Source organism: Oryzias latipes, chromosome 12 (genome assembly GCF_053564925.1).
Source record: "Oryzias latipes strain Hd-rR chromosome 12, Olatipes_Hd-rR_3.1".
Classification (NCBI taxonomy): Eukaryota; Metazoa; Chordata; class Actinopteri; order Beloniformes; family Adrianichthyidae; genus Oryzias; species Oryzias latipes.
Window position 1 is genome coordinate 22,143,647 of NC_136248.1, and position 21,003 is coordinate 22,164,649.

General features: G+C 38.0%; 1 protein-coding gene across 2 annotated transcripts in view; it reads right to left on the reverse strand.

The window, feature by feature from the left end:
* Positions 1-19,487, reverse strand: part of eng (endoglin) — a 52,682-nt gene extending 33,195 nt beyond the window's left edge. For both annotated transcript variants that reach the window (XM_023961175.2, XM_078956327.1), the window contains exons 1-2: positions 19,347-19,487; positions 18,409-18,586 (exon numbers count right to left, since the gene is read on the reverse strand). In XM_023961175.2, the coding sequence (XP_023816943.1) occupies positions 18,409-18,466 (58 nt within the window). In that variant the 5' untranslated portion in view covers positions 18,467-18,586; positions 19,347-19,487. The remainder of the gene's footprint in view (positions 1-18,408; positions 18,587-19,346) is intronic.
* Positions 19,488-21,003: the final 1,516 nt, after the last annotated feature.

A 21,003-nucleotide genomic window follows, 5' to 3' on the forward strand; every position in this document is an offset into this window, starting at 1 on the left:
TTTGCACACTGGGATGATAGGCACACCCAGGTTGATTCAAAAAGTGTCCAACAAAACCATGTTGGTTAAAAATAGGCATTTATTTGCATAATAAAGTATGACTGATTTCTAGTTGAGTTACAGTTATTCAACTAATAAATGCCTTAATTTCAATATATAATTTCTTCAAACTAATATTTACTAATATGAAACAGGAGTGAACAACAACAAAGAGGACTTATTTCATGGGAACATGCCCCCACATCCTTAACATCTCTTGGATAAATAGCATCATTCAAATCTGACATACCGGTAACAGGTTTTCCTAAAGATTTATTGCCTAAACAACTGTCCTTCTGCTAGTATGCATTACATTTATTTAGTAGTGGTTCAGATTTCCTAAATAATTATTCTTTACTAGCACTCTTTGCAGATGCGTCAAGCTTTTACCACATGGTCAATAACAGTAGATGACTTGCCCCGACAGTCCCGACCAATAGTAACTTGAAGATAGATTTCTTAACATTATCAACTGTTATACTCAAGAAGTGAGCCGTTATAAAATGAAATCCCAAAGATATGCAAAGCAATGCTGGTGCACAACATAACATTAAAACAGGAACAAGTGAGACACGAGTTGATTAAATTTATCGAGTAGTTGGGTGTTTGGGTCACCTCAAGCTCTAGTAAAATTACGGTTTTAATCTATCAGAATTTGTGCACCTACTCTTGTCGTTTGCAGGTGTTTGATGCATTTGTTTGACGAGAATGAGAATAGGTTTTTGTATAGTGGATCTGCAGGCCCTTGCCAGAAAGGTGACTCGTTTTTCCTGGACTCCTACCCTGATTACGTTACTGAAAGAGTCTTAGAAGGGAGATATGGATTTCATATCTTAGTTAGCATTATTTTTTCTTATAGACCCATTCTGATTATCTATGAAACTGTTTTAAAACTGTTACCAGTGGCCTTTTAATTATGCATATGGCCTTCCTAGCCCAAATCAAAAAACCTGTGTCATCTTGTGGGCAGGACCGTTGGCAGAGAGAAAACATGTCCAAAAAATATAATTTTCATCAGAGTAGGTCCTTTATGTCCCCATCATTCAAGTGTGTTCAATGTAACACATATGAACAAAGAATAATATTTAGAGAACTACAAGCGATATGGCCCTGATGCAAGTTTTAATTTCTGCGAGAAAAACTGGTGTTGAATCCCCACATTTTAAAGAGGCAGCTCATTTAGAAGGCATTGTGTGAGGGGAACGTCACAACACCGTTCTACAGCTGGGGCATTAAATATTAAGTTAATCTGCATAATAATAATAAATACTATAAACATAACCACTTGTTTGTGTAAACCTAATATTCTTCGTATTTACCAATGGCGAACTTTACATTGATTTAACACTACGCCCAACACTCAAAATATAAACAACCCGATATCCCCAAAGTCCACAACATGTACAAAACCCCCAGTTCAAACCCGAGTCCCGCAGTCTTGCTAACAAAAAAAAAAAGAAAACACTGTGGAGGAAAAGATAATGTCCTACAATCTCACGCATTTGGTTGGAGGCCACTCCGTCTCATTCGCTGAAGCGCGTTTCACCCGTTAACAAGGCTGCTGCTGATACTCGTATTGGACGATTCTCAATACGTGATCGCTTACTCCTCCACGCTCCTGGTCGGCTCCCAGCTGTGCATTGCTCGATCCCCCTTCACAGCGCACCCGTGTCTAGTTTAAAAAAGTGTGTGGCACTGTCACCTGACTGTCACCTGGCAGCCGGTCCCGTTCATCCCATGGGGTGACGACAAATAAAACACATAACCACAAAGTCCATGAAAATCAAACATGTTGAATACATACACAAGTTTCAGGTCATGGTTGAAACTGATCTGTGGTGGCAATCATTACAAGGGAATTGCTCTGTTTACCCAGAGAGCCACCACATAAATCCAAAAGGAGAGATATGGTGTTAACCTGAGGGAAGAGTTATTAAGAGTTTCCAAACCCAGCAACACAAAGCGGATGCCGCTTATTTAGAAAAAGCACTAATGAAAGGCAATGTCATCCGTGGAGGAGGCAGGGATAAAATATTTAAAAACATGGATGCAATGAAGAGGAAAACAGATTTGATGGATAAAGAGATTTCTTCTATAAAGTAGTGTACCTTTCTTCTATGTCTTATATTTCTCTCTTTAGTAAGATATTTTTTTTACATTGGATTTTTCCCCACTTATTACAAAAGGAGGCTGCTTTCCTCTTTAAGCTCTTTAAGCTTCAATCGACAAAAGTGTGTTCTCCTTTACTCTCTATGCCTCTCCCCCCTCCCACCCCCAAAGGTCAAGGCTGACTTCCTGTTATTTTGGCCCCTTGTGTTAATGTCTGCTGCTCAGTATCCTCATCTGTTAAGTTATTTCTCACTCGTTCTGCTGTGACATAGCCAACAGCCAATAACCGTTGCCCAAGAGGTCCTGGCATGAATCACAATGACTTCTTCAGAATGTGCATGTGTTTGGATTTGTGTGCACATAAACGTGCGCCTACTTTTTACAAGTCACCGTGGAATATGACCAACATTCATTTTGGCCCCTTGACCCCGGAAATGCCAATGGCCTCACTAAGCGGTTTGCTGGTAAATGAGGTAGAGAAGCGTCATTCCATCCCCTGTCGCCTTATCTACGGATATCAGTCCCCTTCATTTCCCATTTCATGAGAAGACATGTTTATGGATGTCAGTAATTTCCATTTAGATGTTAAGTCTGTAGGCATGCATTCAAAGCCTAAAGGAGGACAGCAAATAGGTTTAGTTGATGACATAACAGTTGACCCCATATGTTGCCTTCATTATTTGGGAAACTAAAAAGTACTGTAATAGCCAGAAGAAGAAAAAACATCTTAATGAAAACAAGTCAAACTACTTAAAATGACAATCAATAAGCATGCAATAAAAATGACTAATGATCAGTTTGCCAGAAAAACAATGCTGGTGACAGCACATTTCCAGCAGAAATGAATTATCTGCCACCTGATGGATTTGTCCCAGGCAGCATGACGCAATAAATAACGTGAAGCAAAAACAATTCCATCTGGCTCCATTACTGAAGCTGTCCTCTTTCTGCCTTCCTGACCTCAAGGTGTTGCAGGAGGAGACAGATGATTGGTTCACCAAATGACAAACATCCGTCTACTCCAGTGTTAAATTCTTCCACTGGCACTAGGATGAAAGCTGTGGCCTTTTTATAGGAAGTCGGATAGTCTCGGTAATAACCATCCTCAAAATGTGTTGTTTAGTTCAGCTTGGGTGGCTGTAGATCAGGGGCTAACAATAGATTGCTCTGGGGGTTCAACTCACAAGCTTGATAATTACTGTGTCCTTGGGCAAGGCACCTAGCCTCAAATTTTCCCCAAAATTTGGAAAAAAGACTTAAGTTGTAATGCTTTTTTTGTTTCTTTTTGTTTCTTAGTTTGACAAGGACTGATAGATGTACTAATACATCATTTTGAAAACTAATAATGCAAGTGTTTCCACATTTAACGAAAAAAGGTAATAATTCAGAATAACCTGGGAGGGACCAACATCATTAGGGGCTTTAAATGAACTGTAAATCCTGGCCTCACAGTTAGCAGGTCCCGGTTCAAATCCCATCTGGGACCTTTCTGTTAGGAGTTTGCATGTTCTCCCCATGCATGTGAGGGTTTACTCCGGGAACTCCCGCTTCCTCCCATAGTCCAGTAATATGCTTCATAGATTAATTGGTTACTCTAAATTGTTCCTTGGTGTGCATGTGTTTTTGTGGGAGTCATTATGTGGCCCTGCGACAGACTGGTGACCTTTCCAGGGTGTACTCTGCCGTCGCCCGACAGTAGCCAGGACAGGATCTGGCAACCCCGTGACCCCGAAAGGGAAATAGCTGGTTTAGAAAATGGATGATGGATGGGGCTATTGGCTTAAGTTGAAATTTTTCCCATTAAACAGTTTCAGACATTTCCTCTTAAAAACGCTAAACTAGTTTACTGTTCATTAAAGTCCAAAATATAGTAGAGGCACCAATGTCTCATGACAAGACCAGCTTAAATTTAACTGACATAAACACTTTGCAATAAAAAATCTGGGTACCATCATAATATCTTAACAAATGTGAGATATGTTTTTTAAATTTATCATTTATCCAGTTGTCTAAACCCCACTTAGTGCTAACAGCCTTATATAAGACTTACTTAGAAGCTTAAGGGATGCTTCAGCCAACACCCTGCCAGAGTAGAATAAAACAAGAGTTTTTATTTCCGTTGGCCTTTATCTAGGAAAGAATCCATCAAGATGTAAGATGACTTTTCCAAAAGTGTTCTAGCAAAGATAAAAAGCAGCTTGTCCCTACAAAAATGGGATGACACACACACATTATAAACAAAACCATGGATAAATTAAACCGAAGAGTATAAAAAATTATCTTAGGTCATGTGGTAATAACTACTTTGTAATATAATTTATTAAAAGAATTATTTATGTTTAAGTTCTTACTAAATCCTTTTGTGAAAACAAAATTCCTTAAAATTCTGATATTTTGCGGCTGATTTCATTCGCGCAAGGAAACAGTTAAATACATTTTTTATTACTAAAACACAGATTTGTTGTGCAGATAATAAATCTTTGCATTAACAATATAATTTTGACACATTTAGAAGCTTTTAGTTTAGCTAAGAAAAACCATTAGCTGCTACACACCAGGCTTTGTGAAAACTACATTTGACCCATTCCCTGGGGGAGTGTCGATACACCTGTATTCAGGAACCTTTTGGTGGTTTAACCCTCCAATTCAACCCATTAATGCTGAGTGTACAGCAGGGAGACTTTGGGTCCCATTTTTAAGTCTTTGGCATGACCCAACCATGGATTTCACCCCATCAGTTTCAGAGCAGACACTCTGCTACAGGGCCACTGAGTTGGTATAGAATTTACCAAGAGAATGGTAAAAAAATAATCAGTAAAACCCTCAAGAGATTAAATTATGATATAGGGTACTGATTGACTGTATGAATATGGCCGTTAGACGAGTACTTAATCAAATCAAATTGTTTAGCTGTCTAGATTAAAGATGACTTTGTCATGTGTAGACATTGCAAATATACCAGTCCAAAAATCAAACCTTTGGAATAATCAAATAAAAATAAATAAATAAATAATTAAACAAAAAAAGATCATTTAAATTCTTGAGGTGTACTTTTGACAAAACATGAATAATACTGAGTATCTTTCTTTTGCATTGTTTTAAAAAGCAATTTTTGTTAGCTTAAAGCTTAACAAGGGCAAAATAAATATAGTTGATTCAATCTTGGTGTTTATAATCTAAATAGTTTGCAAAAACATTTTTTGTTCATGCTGCTTAGGTTTCACGGCTGCATATGTATTCTTTGAGTTAAGCACGTTTTAGCGGTCACTTTCAATAAAAAAGTCTATGTAAACACCCGTAAATCCGGATTTCTGATTTTTTAAATCTCTCACATACACGCATAGCTACACAAGTTTCTACAACCTTTTTTAGGCTTTGTGTTCAAAATGCGTGGCCATTAAACAGATATTAAAAGTTACACCAGGTCAAACTGAATAATTAAGGACTCAGTTTGGTAGTGACAGATGGCGTCCCTTTAAAACACAGAGGTGCCAACAATTTGAAAATTGATCAAGGAGGAGAAATTAATAATTGTGGTTTGTGCCTGGCTGGATCTACAGTACATGACACCAAATCTTTCATATATTGGAATGGAGCTGTGAAAGAAAAAGCCTGGAGCAAAATTTGCTAGATTTGCACAACTTTGAAATTTGGCAGCAAGCCTCTTCCAACTGTAGGCTGGCAGACATGCGCAAGTAGACAGAAGAAAAAAAAAAAAGAAGAAGCCCCTCCCTGCATGTCCAGTGTGAACACAGTGGACTAAATATTTGTCTAAAAACTTGCGTTCAGTGAGTTCTTCAATATGCGTCACATACTCTGTGTGTCTGTAGTTTTGGAGCAGCAGCATTTCGTCTGGTGAGTGTATTTTTGCTCATTTGTAGGAACTATGTCAACAGGTTTCATAATGTAAAATATAGGTCCTTAGCATTTTCATTAGCAAACCCAACAAATTACCCAATGGAAAAAAACTGAGTATTATTAATAACTTACTTTGTACTTAAATATTTTAGGAAATGTGTAGTTGCTACATTTCAAGGAAAAGTCTCAAGACAGCGTCAAGACCAGCTGTCTCCCAGGGTCCTTTGGGACAGAGTCAACTATTTGTGACCAGGGTCGGGTGACTGAGTAGTGGGGATGGGGGAGGGAGGGAGAGTCAGAAGTCCTGCTAGACTTGGCCAAAGAGGGAACGGAGAGCTTCAAGGCTGGGCTCAAGTTTCTCTCTTGACTCCACATACACACACGCATACACACACACACCTATTGTCCTGGCGTTTCCGGGACTGTAGATTGAGGTCTGACCATCCACAGGAAGGTAAACAAGCTCTTATCAGTGCTCTACAGGGGCCTGGACTGTCCCCTGGCCTCTAACCCCTACATGCTGCACACCACACACGCCATAAAACACACAGCCTTCATGACCAGCTCACCTCTATCTTCCTAGTTCTGAATTCAGTCAAAAAAACGCTGATTGGGGTTGTCAGTTTAAGAGCGTAAAACTTTTTTTTTTCTGCTTGTCCGTGTGCCAAGTCCTGCTTCCAGTGTTTGCTGGAAGGGAACTCAGGATGTGATAGCTGATCTGGAGACAGCCTGTCTTCACACTAGCTCTGTTTACACCTCGGGGAGCCATTTGTATGTCGTCTCGTCGTTGTTGGAGGCGTGCAGGATAGTAGCTCCAACGGCAGCAATGCTTACTGCCTCACGTCATATCTTTAATCCTGCTAGTTTTAAACCATTCCCTATTGTGTGCTGCATAATATTATGGTATGCATTGGGATTTTGAATGGGGGAAGAAAAAGAAAAAATATATATCTTCAACGCTATAGTTCCGCTATAGCTCACATATTCAGTCAGGTGATCTATTGCATTATAAAAACCATCAATCTCTGGGTGTAATGTTCCTTCACCGTTTACATATGGGGTAAGATTTCCCCCTCTCCACTGAAAGATCACAGGCAAAACAAAATTAATCATCCCAGAGTTAATTGGGGGATAGACAGACTCATTTAGCCAGTTTCATGCTGAATCTGTGCCGCTGAAGTAGATTCAGGCATTAGGAGTTCCAGTGCTCAGTGGCTGCTTCCAATCATTTAAGAGTGAAGCCACTTTGGCACAACATATTCCTCTACATATAATAACTCAGTGGTCCCCAACCCCAAGGCCATGGACCGGTACCAGTCTGTGGGACAATTGGTACCAGCTCGCAAAGAAAAAAAAAGACATTTTTATCTGTTTCCTTTACAATCTTATTCTTAAGGAAATTTTATTTTGGTAAACTACTGGATTCTTCACCAAATCCGACTCATTCTTGATGCATGTCATGCTGCTTGGCCATCTGCTCCTTTTTTAAAGTGGCTGCACCGACCACTAAATTGAAACCCCCAAGCTAGCACGATTAACAAAAAACAAATGTCTTTGGAAAGTTTCTTTTTGCAGAAAAAAGTCAGTGAGGAAACCCAAGAAGAGCTATCAATTTCAAAATACAAGAAAGCTGCTTTAATAGATAAAATCCAGGAGTCTTTACTTGGAATATGGATTTACACTGACAGTAGTTCCCACACACCACAATAATAATGCATAATATTGTATCCACACTGTCTTGTGGGTCTACATGACCCAACTCCCAATGTTAGAGTGCCTAGGATAGCACAAGGGTTACACAGAACACATTGTGTCTAAGGATGGAAAATGTTGACTATATTGAGACACTTATAGAATTTCTTTTAAGAATTGAAAGTAACTGAACAAGAAGGACAATTCTTTGATGCTTTTATACCTGCAACCTCACTGATAAGCAGAGTGAGATTGTTGGATATACTGTAGTCACAGTTTATGAGCTGAAATGAAAAATAATCTGTCACTCTGTCTTTCAGAAGCTGCTTTATCCTGCTTCTTGACATATTACTGGAGTGTGAACAAATGGAAAATCCAGTGGCAACTGTGTTGTCAAATCAGTCTTAGACAAACACACAGTCAGTCCCCACATAGGCACAGACATCAGAGAGGGATTTCAGCTCTCTAAATACAGATTGACCAGTGTGGCACCTGAATCAACAGGAAAACTACCCACCCAGTGCTTGATTCAAGAGGTACTGCCATTATACAACCCACAGCAGCTCACTGTGCTATCTTGATCATAACAGGTTTATGCCCATCAGTGGCAGCTAGGGGTGGAAACAGAGCATAAAGCATAACATTGTGGAGCCTGAGCAGCTAGAGGTGTTTGGATAGATGCATCTGATGATTAAATTCTTGCAAACCAAGCACTGGTGCCTTCTGGTAAATTTATGAAAAACAAATGCACAAAAATTTGTCTTAAATTGTTTTTTTATGTCATTTAGAGGGTAATACTGCATGGGTTTGAAAAAGATACAATATAATGTATAAACCAAATTACAACAGTCACAAAGACACTCATTTACCACAGGCTTTTCTGCAAAGTGGCCCTTTAAACTTCCCAAAGCCTTTCTAACAGAAAACCCCACAGGTAGACTGCTCTCATCATGAAAGTACAATAAATGTAGACTGAGTGATTGGCGCTGCAGAAGGCTGTCTGGCAACACACTGACTAGTCTACCTTCAGGCTTAAACAGCACTTTTTCTTTATACTCTCATAGTTTGACCATATCCATCACTAGTCAAGATAAAGGCTGTTATCTAAAGGTCTTCATCTCTGCATTTGATAATCAATTGCAGCAGCAGTGTATTTTTGCCCTGAGGGAGATAAGAGAGGTGATTTAGTTCATGAGCTTAAATGGAGAAGTCACTAGATGATCCCCATTGTCCAGGAAGAATATGTCCTATTGTGAGAAAAGAACTTAGTGTGAACAAAATTAGGGTATTGATTTTATCCAGCTTTCTTGGAATTTCATTATGGTTCTAAAAGAAGGTGTTAAAATTAGTGATGTTATGGTTTAGCTGTCTTTGTTTTTGTGCTTTGATATGCTTTTTGTTGAGTTTTGTTTCCTGCCAGAGCACCACCAGGTTGAAGTTTCCAATCAGCCAGCTGTCTCTGCTTTGGATAATTAGTCCCAAATGCATTTAAGTCCAAGATTTTCTATGGCGGAAGCAGGGTTTTCAGTCCTTTTGTCATGTTTCAAGGATACTGTTTTGGTGGTCCTTTTTTTTTTTGGTCTTCCTTGAGTTGAAGGTCCACTCCAAAGAAAATTGTTTTTTTTAACATGTTCTTGTGGCATTTTTCTGATGACGGAGGGCATATATAAAGAAAATTCAAATTAAAACAGCCTTCCCGAGTATTTATTCAACATGTAGGGAATCTGAAGCAGACAAAAAATGCCATTTGAAAAAATGTGTGGATGTGATGTGCAGATTTGTACGATTTGCAGAGCTCCACCCCACTCTTGTGCATCCACTTGCAGACAAAAAGATCCATGTATGTCTTCATTTTCCCCGTCTGAGCTCCATCTGGCTAAAAACTGTACGGCTGGATAGCTCTCACATTGGTCGCCATTTTTGTTGGACTGGTAATGTAGGGTTGGGGTTGTGAGGGGCTGTAAGCTAGTGGGAAACAATGGAAACAGATGAGTGATGGTTAATGGGCATGGGCTTGATCTGCACCAATGGTCTTGCCCATAACTCGGTGGCTATTTTCTAATGAACTTCCATTGCTCTGGTGATACAAGTCCTAGAAAATGACTGTTTTTTTGTTCTTAAATTAATCAAAAGACAATAGAGATGGAACTTTAAGGTTTTGCCTTTTTCGATTCGTCATTTTTTGTGGTTTCTGCCACAAGAATAGTTCACCAGCATGTGGGTCTTCAAACTACCTTTTTAATGACAGGAAGTCACACTTGAAATCATATAAATTGCTCATTTAAATAAGCTTAAATGCTTTATGATGTTCTTGGATACACTTGGAATTAAAAATACCTTAAAGAAAATAAAGAGGGGAAAAAATGTAGCTACCCAGACATCCTTATCCTCTTTGCTGACTCAGAAAGTCTGTAACTGTAAAGATGAGTAAGCTCTCCCACTTTTAGCTTTCCAGTTAGGGGTTGAATAGACGAAGGTGGGATCAGAACAGAGGAACATGGCATTAGTGAGGCTTCCCCACACTGCTTTCTGTATTCAAACAGAGGAAAAGCAAAGCAGTCAGAAATGGATTGTTATTTGGGAGGGGCATACCAGGGTAGGAGATTGAAATCGGTCTGAGGCAGCGACAAGTGGTCGCGTCTCCCTGCCACCCAGTCTGACCGCAGGCAGAGCTGGCTCACTACAGTAAAACAGGGGAAGTGAACTGTTTTGATTCTCTAAGCCATTTTTAACATGACTTTTTCCCCTTTTATTTTTCTCCAACAGTGTTGTTTCTGAGAAACCCAAACTTGTACTTTTTTCTGTAAATTTTTAGGTTTACTACATCTATTTTCCAACTTTTTAGCCTCACTGTCTCTATGACTCACACTAATTTCTCTTTGAACCTCAAGACATTCAGCCCTAATGTTTTTTTTTTTAAATTTACATCTCTCTCCAATCTTTCCTCTGAAAGACTTATCAGCTCTTTGACAGTCATACAGATCTGACCTCCCACTCCCTCACTGTCTCCATGAATTAGTCTTTATGAATTATGTTATCTCTGCTTGTCTTTCTGTCTGTCTGTGGAGCTCAGCATCCCTCCATTTTCAGACAACTCTCCCTCCTCCTATTCCTCCAGCAGCTCGCTAATCACTTTTGTACTTTTCCCTCAGCCCGTGGCGGGAAACTTGGTGACGAGGGGGGGAGTAGGGGGTAGGTGGGTTGGCAAAAGTGCAGCAGGAGGTCTGGCAGTTAACATCATGAATCCCACTGGGAAAGCTGTTGCAGCAGGGGGCATATTCAACACTATTTCCCTGCCAGGAAATGCCGCAAACACAGCGGATAAAAATCACAAAGACTTCAGTCAGACGCAAAGATAATTGTTAATGTGTCCAACTGCCCCAGTCAGCTTATGTGATAGTGATTATTGTGCTCAGTCTGGGAAAAAAAAAGAAAAGATTCAGAAAATTGCCTTCTAAGGAGTTGGCATACAACTACCTCCCAAGACATGAGCAGCTGGTCAGACAAACTATCACACAGAGTCTAGTATGCTAAAGTTTCCAGACAAAACGTCAGTCAAACAGTGACACTACACTGAGAATTTACCCATCATAAGGAATTTTAAGCAACCAGTGAAAGCAAAGCTGAAGATCCCTGGGTGTTCAAAAAGACTTTGCTCACAACTTCTGACTGAACTGTCTGAATCTGATACCAGTATTAATCTTAAATATGTAATTACACTGGTAAACAGCCCCCAGGGCTCAGTAAAATTTTAAGGGGGGTCAATGGTCCCATTTGACTTTTATGATAGATTTTTGCTACAAAACTGAAACATCAAAGCTCCATGTAATGTGGTGTGTGTTTTAACATAGCCAGAATCTCTTACCTGATAAAAAAAACTCTTACCTAATGAAATTTAGGATTGAAACTTCAAATAGATTAAAACATCTGTTGACATAGTAAAACATTGAGCTTTTTAAGGTCTATGTGCCTGTGCAGTCTGAATTCTACAGCATTGTTACCATAGTTCCCAAATGTTACCAAATGTCAAAAGCATTATAAAAATGATAGTAATTCTTAGTAGAAAGAATTACCATAGAAAAATCCTTTATGGGTAAAATACTAGATTGATTTTTCAATCAATCAACAAAAAGTCAAATCTATTATTATAACTATGATTATAAAAAATGTTAAAAGAAATTTTTAAATATATATCATATACACACATTATCCTGCTTACTTGTTGATATTTCACATTTAATTCAAAAAGCTTTAGGCTATGTTCACACCACCCTATGCAAAACATGCTCAAGCGACCACTTCCAACAAAAAGTCTATGTAAATTCGCTTTTAAGGAATTTCACGTTCAAAAGTCTCACGTTCACACGTCACTACTCCAATTTCTACGAATGTATTTGAGCTATACGTACAAAACGCAGGGCCACTGAATGCCCTGAAAAGTTAAAATCAGGTCGAACTTTGACCAGTCAGGGACTGGGATTTTTTAATTTGTTTTAATTCACTAAAGTCTTCCTTCCTGTTAACTGTCCACTCCTGGTTTTTGGTAATTGCCTCAAGTAGCTGTGTTTCCAATTGTGCAGATTGGATTTGAGATAATACATTTACCAAATGGAAACACAACAATTAAAAAAAAAAACTCACATTTATCGAAGAAAAAACCTTTTTGCTCTTGGAGGAGGTGATTTTTGAAGCTATTGGAATTGACAGATGATGATGAGCGCTAGTGCCATGGCAGAAATGAGAGTGTATCTACTGTAAATCAAAGCATTGCTTGCTCACATTCGTTGCCATGTTTTAGAATGACTTATCACCTAAAAAACTTGTCGTTTAATTGTTTGCATTTATGAATCAATGGAAACAGTGTAATTGTGAAATTGTGGGGTTTTTTTCATCTAAATTTATAGAATTTCTATAGTATAGTTAGCATATGTATAATGGAAATACAGCTAGTTTCATATTAGCTAATTAAACAGATTTTTTGCTCCAGCTGGTATTTATTTTTTTAAAGCCAAATTAATATCATGTCATTCGTGTTTTCATACCTCTTCTGTCTTTTTTTGTCACTTTGAAGAACACATCAGCTACAGTTTTATTCGCCTGTCCATCAGCAACCCACCTATAACAATCAAATATCTTTCTAGGAAATATTAATAATGGATTTTCAGACATAAACTATGGTTTAATTGTTTTAAAACAACTAATGAAAACCTACATTATACTGTGGAGCTATTTTGCCCCAGAATGAGTAAAATAAAAAATCTTCTTCTATAGCAAACATTAATAAAACCTTATTTTATTTATTATTATTTTTTTACCTTTATTGTTTCACTAATCACACAGAAGAAATAGTTATTTCAAACTTTTGGTTAGATTTTCAGGATTTTTTTTTCTTACAATAAAAAAAAAAGCCACATCAACTTTCCTGAATGCTATAAACCTTTTACAGTTGTGAGGAAAAATGACGTGGAAGAGGAAATCGAGCATTTTATTGAGTTTACCTCCTTTTTCTTTTATCCCTTATGTACATGCAGATTCTTTTCAGTTAAAAACTCCAAAAGTCTACATCAAAGAGAGTTATTTTCTCTCACATGAAATGCCTCACTTGAAGTCCAGCCTTTTCTTCACTTACTTGCTGATATCACTATGCAGCACACTTGCATAATATCTCCCTGGTGGGAGCCTTGGCACCCTTCAAACAAAGCACATAAAAAACCCTGCAATGCACTTACCATTTTCAGCCAATCAGCAGAGCAGTCTGCACATAATTGGTCTTTGAAGGGAGGACCTTAAAGACACGGGAGATAAAACTGCAAATTTGCCTCAGAAGGTAACAAACAGTGCTGCAGCCAGGAGCAGCTTGTGGAAAATATATTTTTGAGGATTAAAATAAACCACAATCGAGTACATCACTAACAATGAAGTTCTGCTTCAGTAACCGAGCATTAAATTGGTTATTTAAAATAATAAATAAATAAATAAAGGCTTAGAAACAAGGAGGAATAATAAAAATGGTGGCACCACAGGTGTTAACAGATAAAACGAAAGGTCGGTTGGTGTAAGATGTTTAAAACAAACAGCAAGATGCTATTTTTTTTTTTATGCAGTTAACCTCACAGGGAGACGGGGTGGCGAAGCTAAGACCTGCCTGATGTTGTCTGTTTTATTGGAGCCTGGCAGAAGTCTGCTCATGGAATATAGATGAGCTGCAAACAAGAGAGGCCCAAGTGCTTCACACACAAGAGACTTTGAATAATCATAGTGCAAGATGAAAGACGGGATGATCGCTTCGAAGTTTAACAGATAGGCTGGGGTTCATTTCTGGATAATCCCAAACTGATGTGAAGAACAAAAAACAAAACAAAAAAAAAGCCCTCACAGCAATCATGTAGCCTAGACGTTCCTGAATTTTGGGCCTATAGAGCCCTGGACATCATTTTGAAAAATAATATTAAATTGTTCCCTTTAATTTTCATTTTGGGGGCACAAATTCGTGTTTTGTGTGTACCCAAAATGCAAATTTGTTTCACACAAGAGACTTGTGACAAAGCCGTGTTCAAGAGGTCTCCAGTCAAAGAACCCTTAAATTACAGATCTGACAGCAGTGGGATCCACTCTTTGATTCCTTCTTCAATACTCACTACTAATTTGTGCACACAATATGCTAGCTTGTGCAGATAAAATACTAACTAGTGTGCCCATACTGCTAAGGAGTGAGCAAAAAAAAGCTTATTTGAGCATAAAAAATACTTATTTGTACAAAATGCTAAGATCTGCGTACAAAAAGCCATAAAATGGTAACTTGTGGCCACAATATAGCATTTGTTCATACAAATTACAACTTGTGTGAACAAAATGCTAACATGTGAGCACAAAATGCTAAATCATGTCCACAAAATACTAATTTGTGCAAGCGCAACACTAACTTTCCCACAAAAAGGCTAATTTGTGCCGAGAAAATACAAACTTACAAAATGCAAACGTGTGAGCACAAAATGCTAAATTATGTGCAAAAAATGCAAATTTGCACCAACAAAATGGCAATTTGTGAGCGCAAAATGATCATTTGTGCGTACACAATTCGAATTTGTACAAAATACTAACTTGTGTGCAAAAAATACTAATTCGTAAAACATGCAACAAAATGCTAATAAAATGATCATTTAAGGCCACAAAATAGCAGTTTGTGCACACAAATTGGTAATTTGTGCATACAAAATAGTAATTTGTGTGCACAAAATGCTAATTTGAATGCACAAAATGCTAATTCGAGGGGGAACAATTATTATGGTAAATGGCGTATACTGGTTTAGCGCTTTCTACTTTCCTCAAAGGCCCATGGGGCTTTACAGTCACAAACCCATTCACAGACTGGTGGCAGCTCCGCTGCCGAACACTGGCGCCAACCTTCCACCAAGGGCAAGGTGGGGCTCAGTGTCTTGCCCAAGGACACTTTGACACATGGGCGGGCAAGGGGGGAATCTAACCTGCAATCTTCCGATCAGAGGTCGACCGCCTTACTGCTCACCCAGAGCCGCCCTGTTATTAATATTTTTATGTCATGTCCAGGGCTATGTATGTGTCTATAACTGCAGGGGGAAAAAAGCAGACAGCTAAATAAGTCCAGTCTGAGTGGAGTGACACGATACCTGCTGTTTTGTCACAAGTTCCCCAGAGACGGCTGTGAGCTATCTAGTCCTATCAACAACGGGGCTGAGAAATTTTGCTTGATTAGACAAAATTGTGGCATTTCTATGAAAGTCAGTGTCTCCACCGCTGCGAGGTGGATAAGACTTTCAATATTACAACAACTCGGCAGTGCGGCGGTGCATTGATAAGCCGCTGGGAACATGAAGCATCAAGTTCTAATCTGCTCTGTTTTCATTTAAAACACTGTTCAAAGCGTGCTTCAGACATCATGGGAGGACTTTAAAGGGCTGCTTTTTTTTTTTTTAAAGGGATTTGTCAGGGCGGTCAAACGTATAAAAAAAGATTAAATAAGGCTGAAACAAGCCTGAGCTGAAGCCAAACATAATGTAACACTTTCACCCAAGTGTGTTCAAGGATTTAAAGTAGGCTGCACGCTGTTTTTCATGTTTACATCTTCGTCTGAAAGGCCCTTTATGTCATATTTGTTCTCACGCTTTCCCTTCCAGCTGACAAAGATTCTATCAACGTTTTTTCCTTCTTTTTTTTTATTTCCTTACATTTTCCGTGCACAGCCTCTGTTCTCTTGCAGGGCAAATCTTTTGGTTGCAGTGTCACACCTCATGCCTGTGCCTGCATCTTTCCGCAAAAAAAAAAAAGTAGGCCAAAGCCCAGGAGAAGATGTCGGAGACAAATGACAAATTCTTATGACAGCATGAGATAAAAACATGAAATGGCACATACACAATGTGTGAAGAAGAGGCGGATTGTGCATGCAGCAGCACTGCTTTGATTAATGCCTCAAACGTTCAGAACACAGGGTCAGAGTACGCTGCTGAGATCAGAGTCACGGCTTCTGAAGCTGCTGAGCACAAAATCAGAGAAAAGGATCGTTGGAACTTCTATTTAAGAAATTAGTGGTGGTAAAAAAAAAAATAAAAATAGCTACTTTGGAGGCAATTAGGTTAAAGCCAAACACATTCTTTAAGACTACCAGTACACAGGAAGTTAGATCCCCTGCAGTGAAAGTCACACGAGGTCATATCTGTGCAGGTTTGGCCAAAATGTATCTGGGTCCCTGACACCCCCTGCTGAGAGGGTGCTAAACACTGCAGGCTATGTTGTGGTTTGCCACAGTGTAGGTCAGCGCTGAAGCCTGATTCTGTTACAGGCTTGTTTGTTCTGGCACATAATCTCCACAGCAGTGTATGCTTGCCAGAGCAATTTTTGTCTAATTGGAAATTCCAAGTTTCAAATGCCACTTTATTTTTCTGGTGTGTGTTCGCAGGCTTCGGGAGAATGGGAGGGGGTAAAAAAAAAAACGTTATTTGGCCCTAAAGTGTTTTCTTGCACCTTCAAGCAGAGCTTGAAAAATGAAAGCAGACAAGTTTATTCTGGTGACAGTTAATAGCAAAAATACATTAAAGAACAGCAGACTGTGTTAGAGTTTTGTGCGTGTGACATTTATAACCAGAAAGAAAATGGGGTTTTGAATTTACACTGCAAACTATTTGATACTTGCAAAGATTTCAATTGTTTTTTATTCATTTAAGATATTTGACCAGGTTTGAAGTCATTTTAACATATCTTTGCTCTACACCTTTCTCAAAATCTGCACAGTCAAGATAATTTTTGTCTCATTAAGAGCTAGGATCTAGAAATAGTGACTTCTTTTTATTTAAATGAGTCACCATCTTTTTGCTCCACACTCCTAACAAAAAAAAATCTGGAAAAAATGCTCAAAAGATTCAAATTCTACCATAGTTTTTGGTTCAATTTCAAGGATGTTCCTTTAAAGTTCAATGAATGTGGGACTAGAATTCATCTCATTATTTTGGAAACATGAATTTATATTTACCTTCTAAGAATAAGTGGTATTTTTAGGTTTTATGAGGATTTACTAAGATGGGCCAACTTATAATAAGATCATATTCTTACTTAGTTCACATTTTGTTCTAAAATAAATCATCCCAACTTATTACCCTGATTCTTTTTGTCACTGTAATCAAAATAAACTATTAAACTCATAAAATCTAAGCCAATTGCCTAGTACTAGCAAGGAAATACCTATCATTGAGTTGTAAAACATCCAATTTTATGTAGTTCTATCTAGCAATTAGCTTTTTTAGCCTTTTTTACTCTTGTTTCTGGTATCTTATAAGATTTCTTGTCATATAGAAAATACTTGCTGCATGGACAGATAGTTTTACTACTTTCTAGTGATTTTTCTTCTTAAGATACGTGTTCTTTTTTTATTTTTAGGCTACCTCTTTTAACGTTTTAAAAATGACCACAAAAAAAAGGCTTTTTCCTTAATTATGTCGATTTTAATGCAGGAAAAAATGCACATTGTTTAAAACCCTAACTGTGTTTCCAGTGATCACTGAAACGTGTTTTTTTTTGATTAATGCACTGGGTGAAATTGATATTGTCATTACCTGATCGATGGAAAGTTTGCGTACAACAGCTCTGCTATGATATGCTTAGATAAACTGGACAGCATGCGGCCATGTGCTCTGAATAAGTGTGATGTGAGTGCAGTGAGGTGAGACCCAAACAGCCTGTAGCAGCACTGCAAAGGCACTGTTAAGAGTGCAGGGTTGGATTATGGCCGGAGGAGATGGGGAGGCTGTCAGATCCCTTTACCACCTTGTAGGGGATTACATGTCTGAATTTTTCACAGGCAGCCAGCCACATGAAGCCAAAAAAAAAGCAGGTGGAGGAGCAGAGGTGCATGACATAAAATCCATATCATTGAACTCATTTGCTAAATCTTTTTTTGCTTGAAAAAGGCACAAACAAAATAAATCCTGGAGTATTTGAGCAGCATTTAGACTTTGATGTACTTTGTTTTACAAAAGGAAATCAACATTTATAATCTTTCACTTAACTCTGAGATTGGTCTTTTATGTCCAAAAAAGAAAGAAACCCCGCATCCTTTGATATTTTTACAAAACTCTGAACATGTGGGGGGGGGGGGGGGGGGGGGGGGGGTTCTGCACCAGGAATCGAAGCCCAACATTTCCAATCTGAGAGATGAATGTAATGCATATCAGTTAGACTTACCTGAGGTTGCAACGGTGATGCACAGAAGCACCATCAGCCGTGTCATGAAACCCTCCATCTCTTCAAGTTTTGGCCTTTTTTTTTTCTGTCTCTCTTTCTTCCAGGTAAAATCTTAGTCTTGGGCGTGAAGGTGTTCAGGCAGGAGTTGGTGTTCTTATCAGGTGGCAAACAGCAATACCTGGCAACAAGAGACGAGGCAAGAAAGAAGAAAAAAAGGTCAGGATAAAATGAATCTGGATTGATAAAGATCTGAGTTTCAAAAAAATGCTGTTTTGTAACCGTAATTACAATTTTTATTTTTTTATTGTAGAAATGTAAAAAAAAAAAAACGTTATAATATGATCCTTACTTTGTAATTATTGCTGAAAAAAGATGTAATAATCAGTATTCAGAACAGGCCATGGATCCATAGGAATTTTATCCAACATCTTCTTGATGCACAATTAGGATCTAAACCCAGAGGTTATCTGCTGGTCAATAAACTCTTTCTGGAGGAACTGTGGCATCGCTTTCTCTAAATAATATCACAATGCCGGCATCAGATAAGGAGTCTGTTCTAGTTATATAATTCATATAGGGGGGAAAGGAAGAGCCTGTGTAAACTGTTTATGCAGCTCCACAGAAAAACACAAAGTCACGTTATTTCCTTTTGTAAATCTATTCCAACTTGAGTTTTTTTTTTCTTTTTATATATGGCTCCAAAAGGATTAAATGAACGAGGTTTGATTGATATTTAAAGCGGTCAAACCGACTTTTTTTTGTTTTGTTTTGTTTTGTTTTGTTTTGTTTTGTTTTGTTGAGGAATGACAGTCGCGAGCTGCCTTCAGTTGACCTCGGTAAAAGCTGCTTCGCTCTTTTAAAGGACTTTTAGGAAAACTTCCAACACATTCCCGAGGAAAAGAGGAGAAAAAACAAAGACCAAAAATACATAAACTTACTTTTGGTCGGAGAAGGTTGTCTTGAGTGGTGGAGCTTTGTAATCCACGGGTGAGGATGTGACTGCGTTCAGGGAGGTGACGGTGTGCGGACTTTACAAACTTTTGAGCTGACTGGGCGGTGCAGACGGAGTTTTGTATCCCTCCTACACACTTTTTTTTACTGTTCCTCCTGGTTTTGCATTATCAAGAATGTCTGTCCCTTAAAATCGAACTTTATGACCGTGACAAATGCAGCAAAACAAAGAGCCTTTTTAAAAGAAACTTTTATTTTGAAAAAACAACAAAAGGAAAAATAAAAAATAAAACACTACTTTCTTAAATTTCTTTAAATTGAAATTTTCTTAGACAAAGATGAGAGTGAGTAGAAAGTAAATTGATAGTAGTATATTTAGTCAATTATAAGTCAAATTACTATACAAATATTTTTTGAGTAAAAAGTTAAAATGCCCCAAAAACAGTTTTCCTAAAAATGACAAAAACTGTGATGCAAATTTTTAATGACTGATATACTGGTATTTTTAGATACATATCTGCTTGTACCAAAAAAACAATAATTTAAACCTACTTATCTTATGAAAGAACAAGCAGTGAAGGACACGAAAGCACAGGTTGCTAATTAAAAGAAATGAATCAAGCTTTATTTGTTAGAAAATAAATTTTAAAAAGCACTTTTCATAACACGCAGCTTAAAGTGCATACATTTAATTAATTAAAATATGTTTAACGTTCTAAAAAAAAGTCAAAACCCAAACAAAACTACTGCTATTACTCCTGCTATTATTACTGCTAGTACTACTGCTATTATTACTGCTAGTACTACTGCTATTGTAGGAGGCTAACTGTCATAACCTTACACAATCAACTTAACTTGAAAATAATCAGCAGCCAAGCATAACCTCAAATCATCTAATAAGAGCTGATCTCAATGGCGTATACACTTGGGAGGATTTATAGTGGGTGATTAGCTCCCTTAGCGCAATGGGAAAAAAAGGCCCATTCCTACCTATCATGTCACTTCCTGCCATCCTCTACTTAACACCTTTAACCCTTAGATCGGGTAAATCCCACTCCATGCATCAAACAAAACACAAATAAGTGTAAATTGACAAAATAATGCAAACTGTTTTAATAATTGTTTAAGAAAAACAATTTCAAACAAAACAAAGGTGTTGTTTAATGTAAAGAAAAAATTGATGTGCTGCAAAGCAGAACTGTGGCTCCAGTGTGTGAGCGGCTATTACAATTATCTAAAGGTACAATGCCAAATCTCTTCTGTCTTTTGGTCAATTATAATGAATTTTATCTTTGAGATTATGAAGAAAAGAGACAAAAAGTCACTTAAATTTTGTTTTTCCTTTTCTCGTTCAGCTTTACTGTGAGGAAAATGAACAGGCAAATCCACATATGTTTGGTCCTGAAGTCATTTTGATCATGTATGTAATGGGAGGGCAGCCTCACAAAGTGCCATTTTATACATTCAAGTGCATGAAGCTTATTTGCATGAAAACTAACGAATGTATGTTGATTTATTGACTTTTGGATGCTTATGTGTTTCTTCCTGATTTCTTTGATTGCATGTTATTGAGGGATAACATACGGTTTTACAATGAAATATTTCTAAATTGTCACAGTTTTATCTTAATTGTCAACAAGTGGG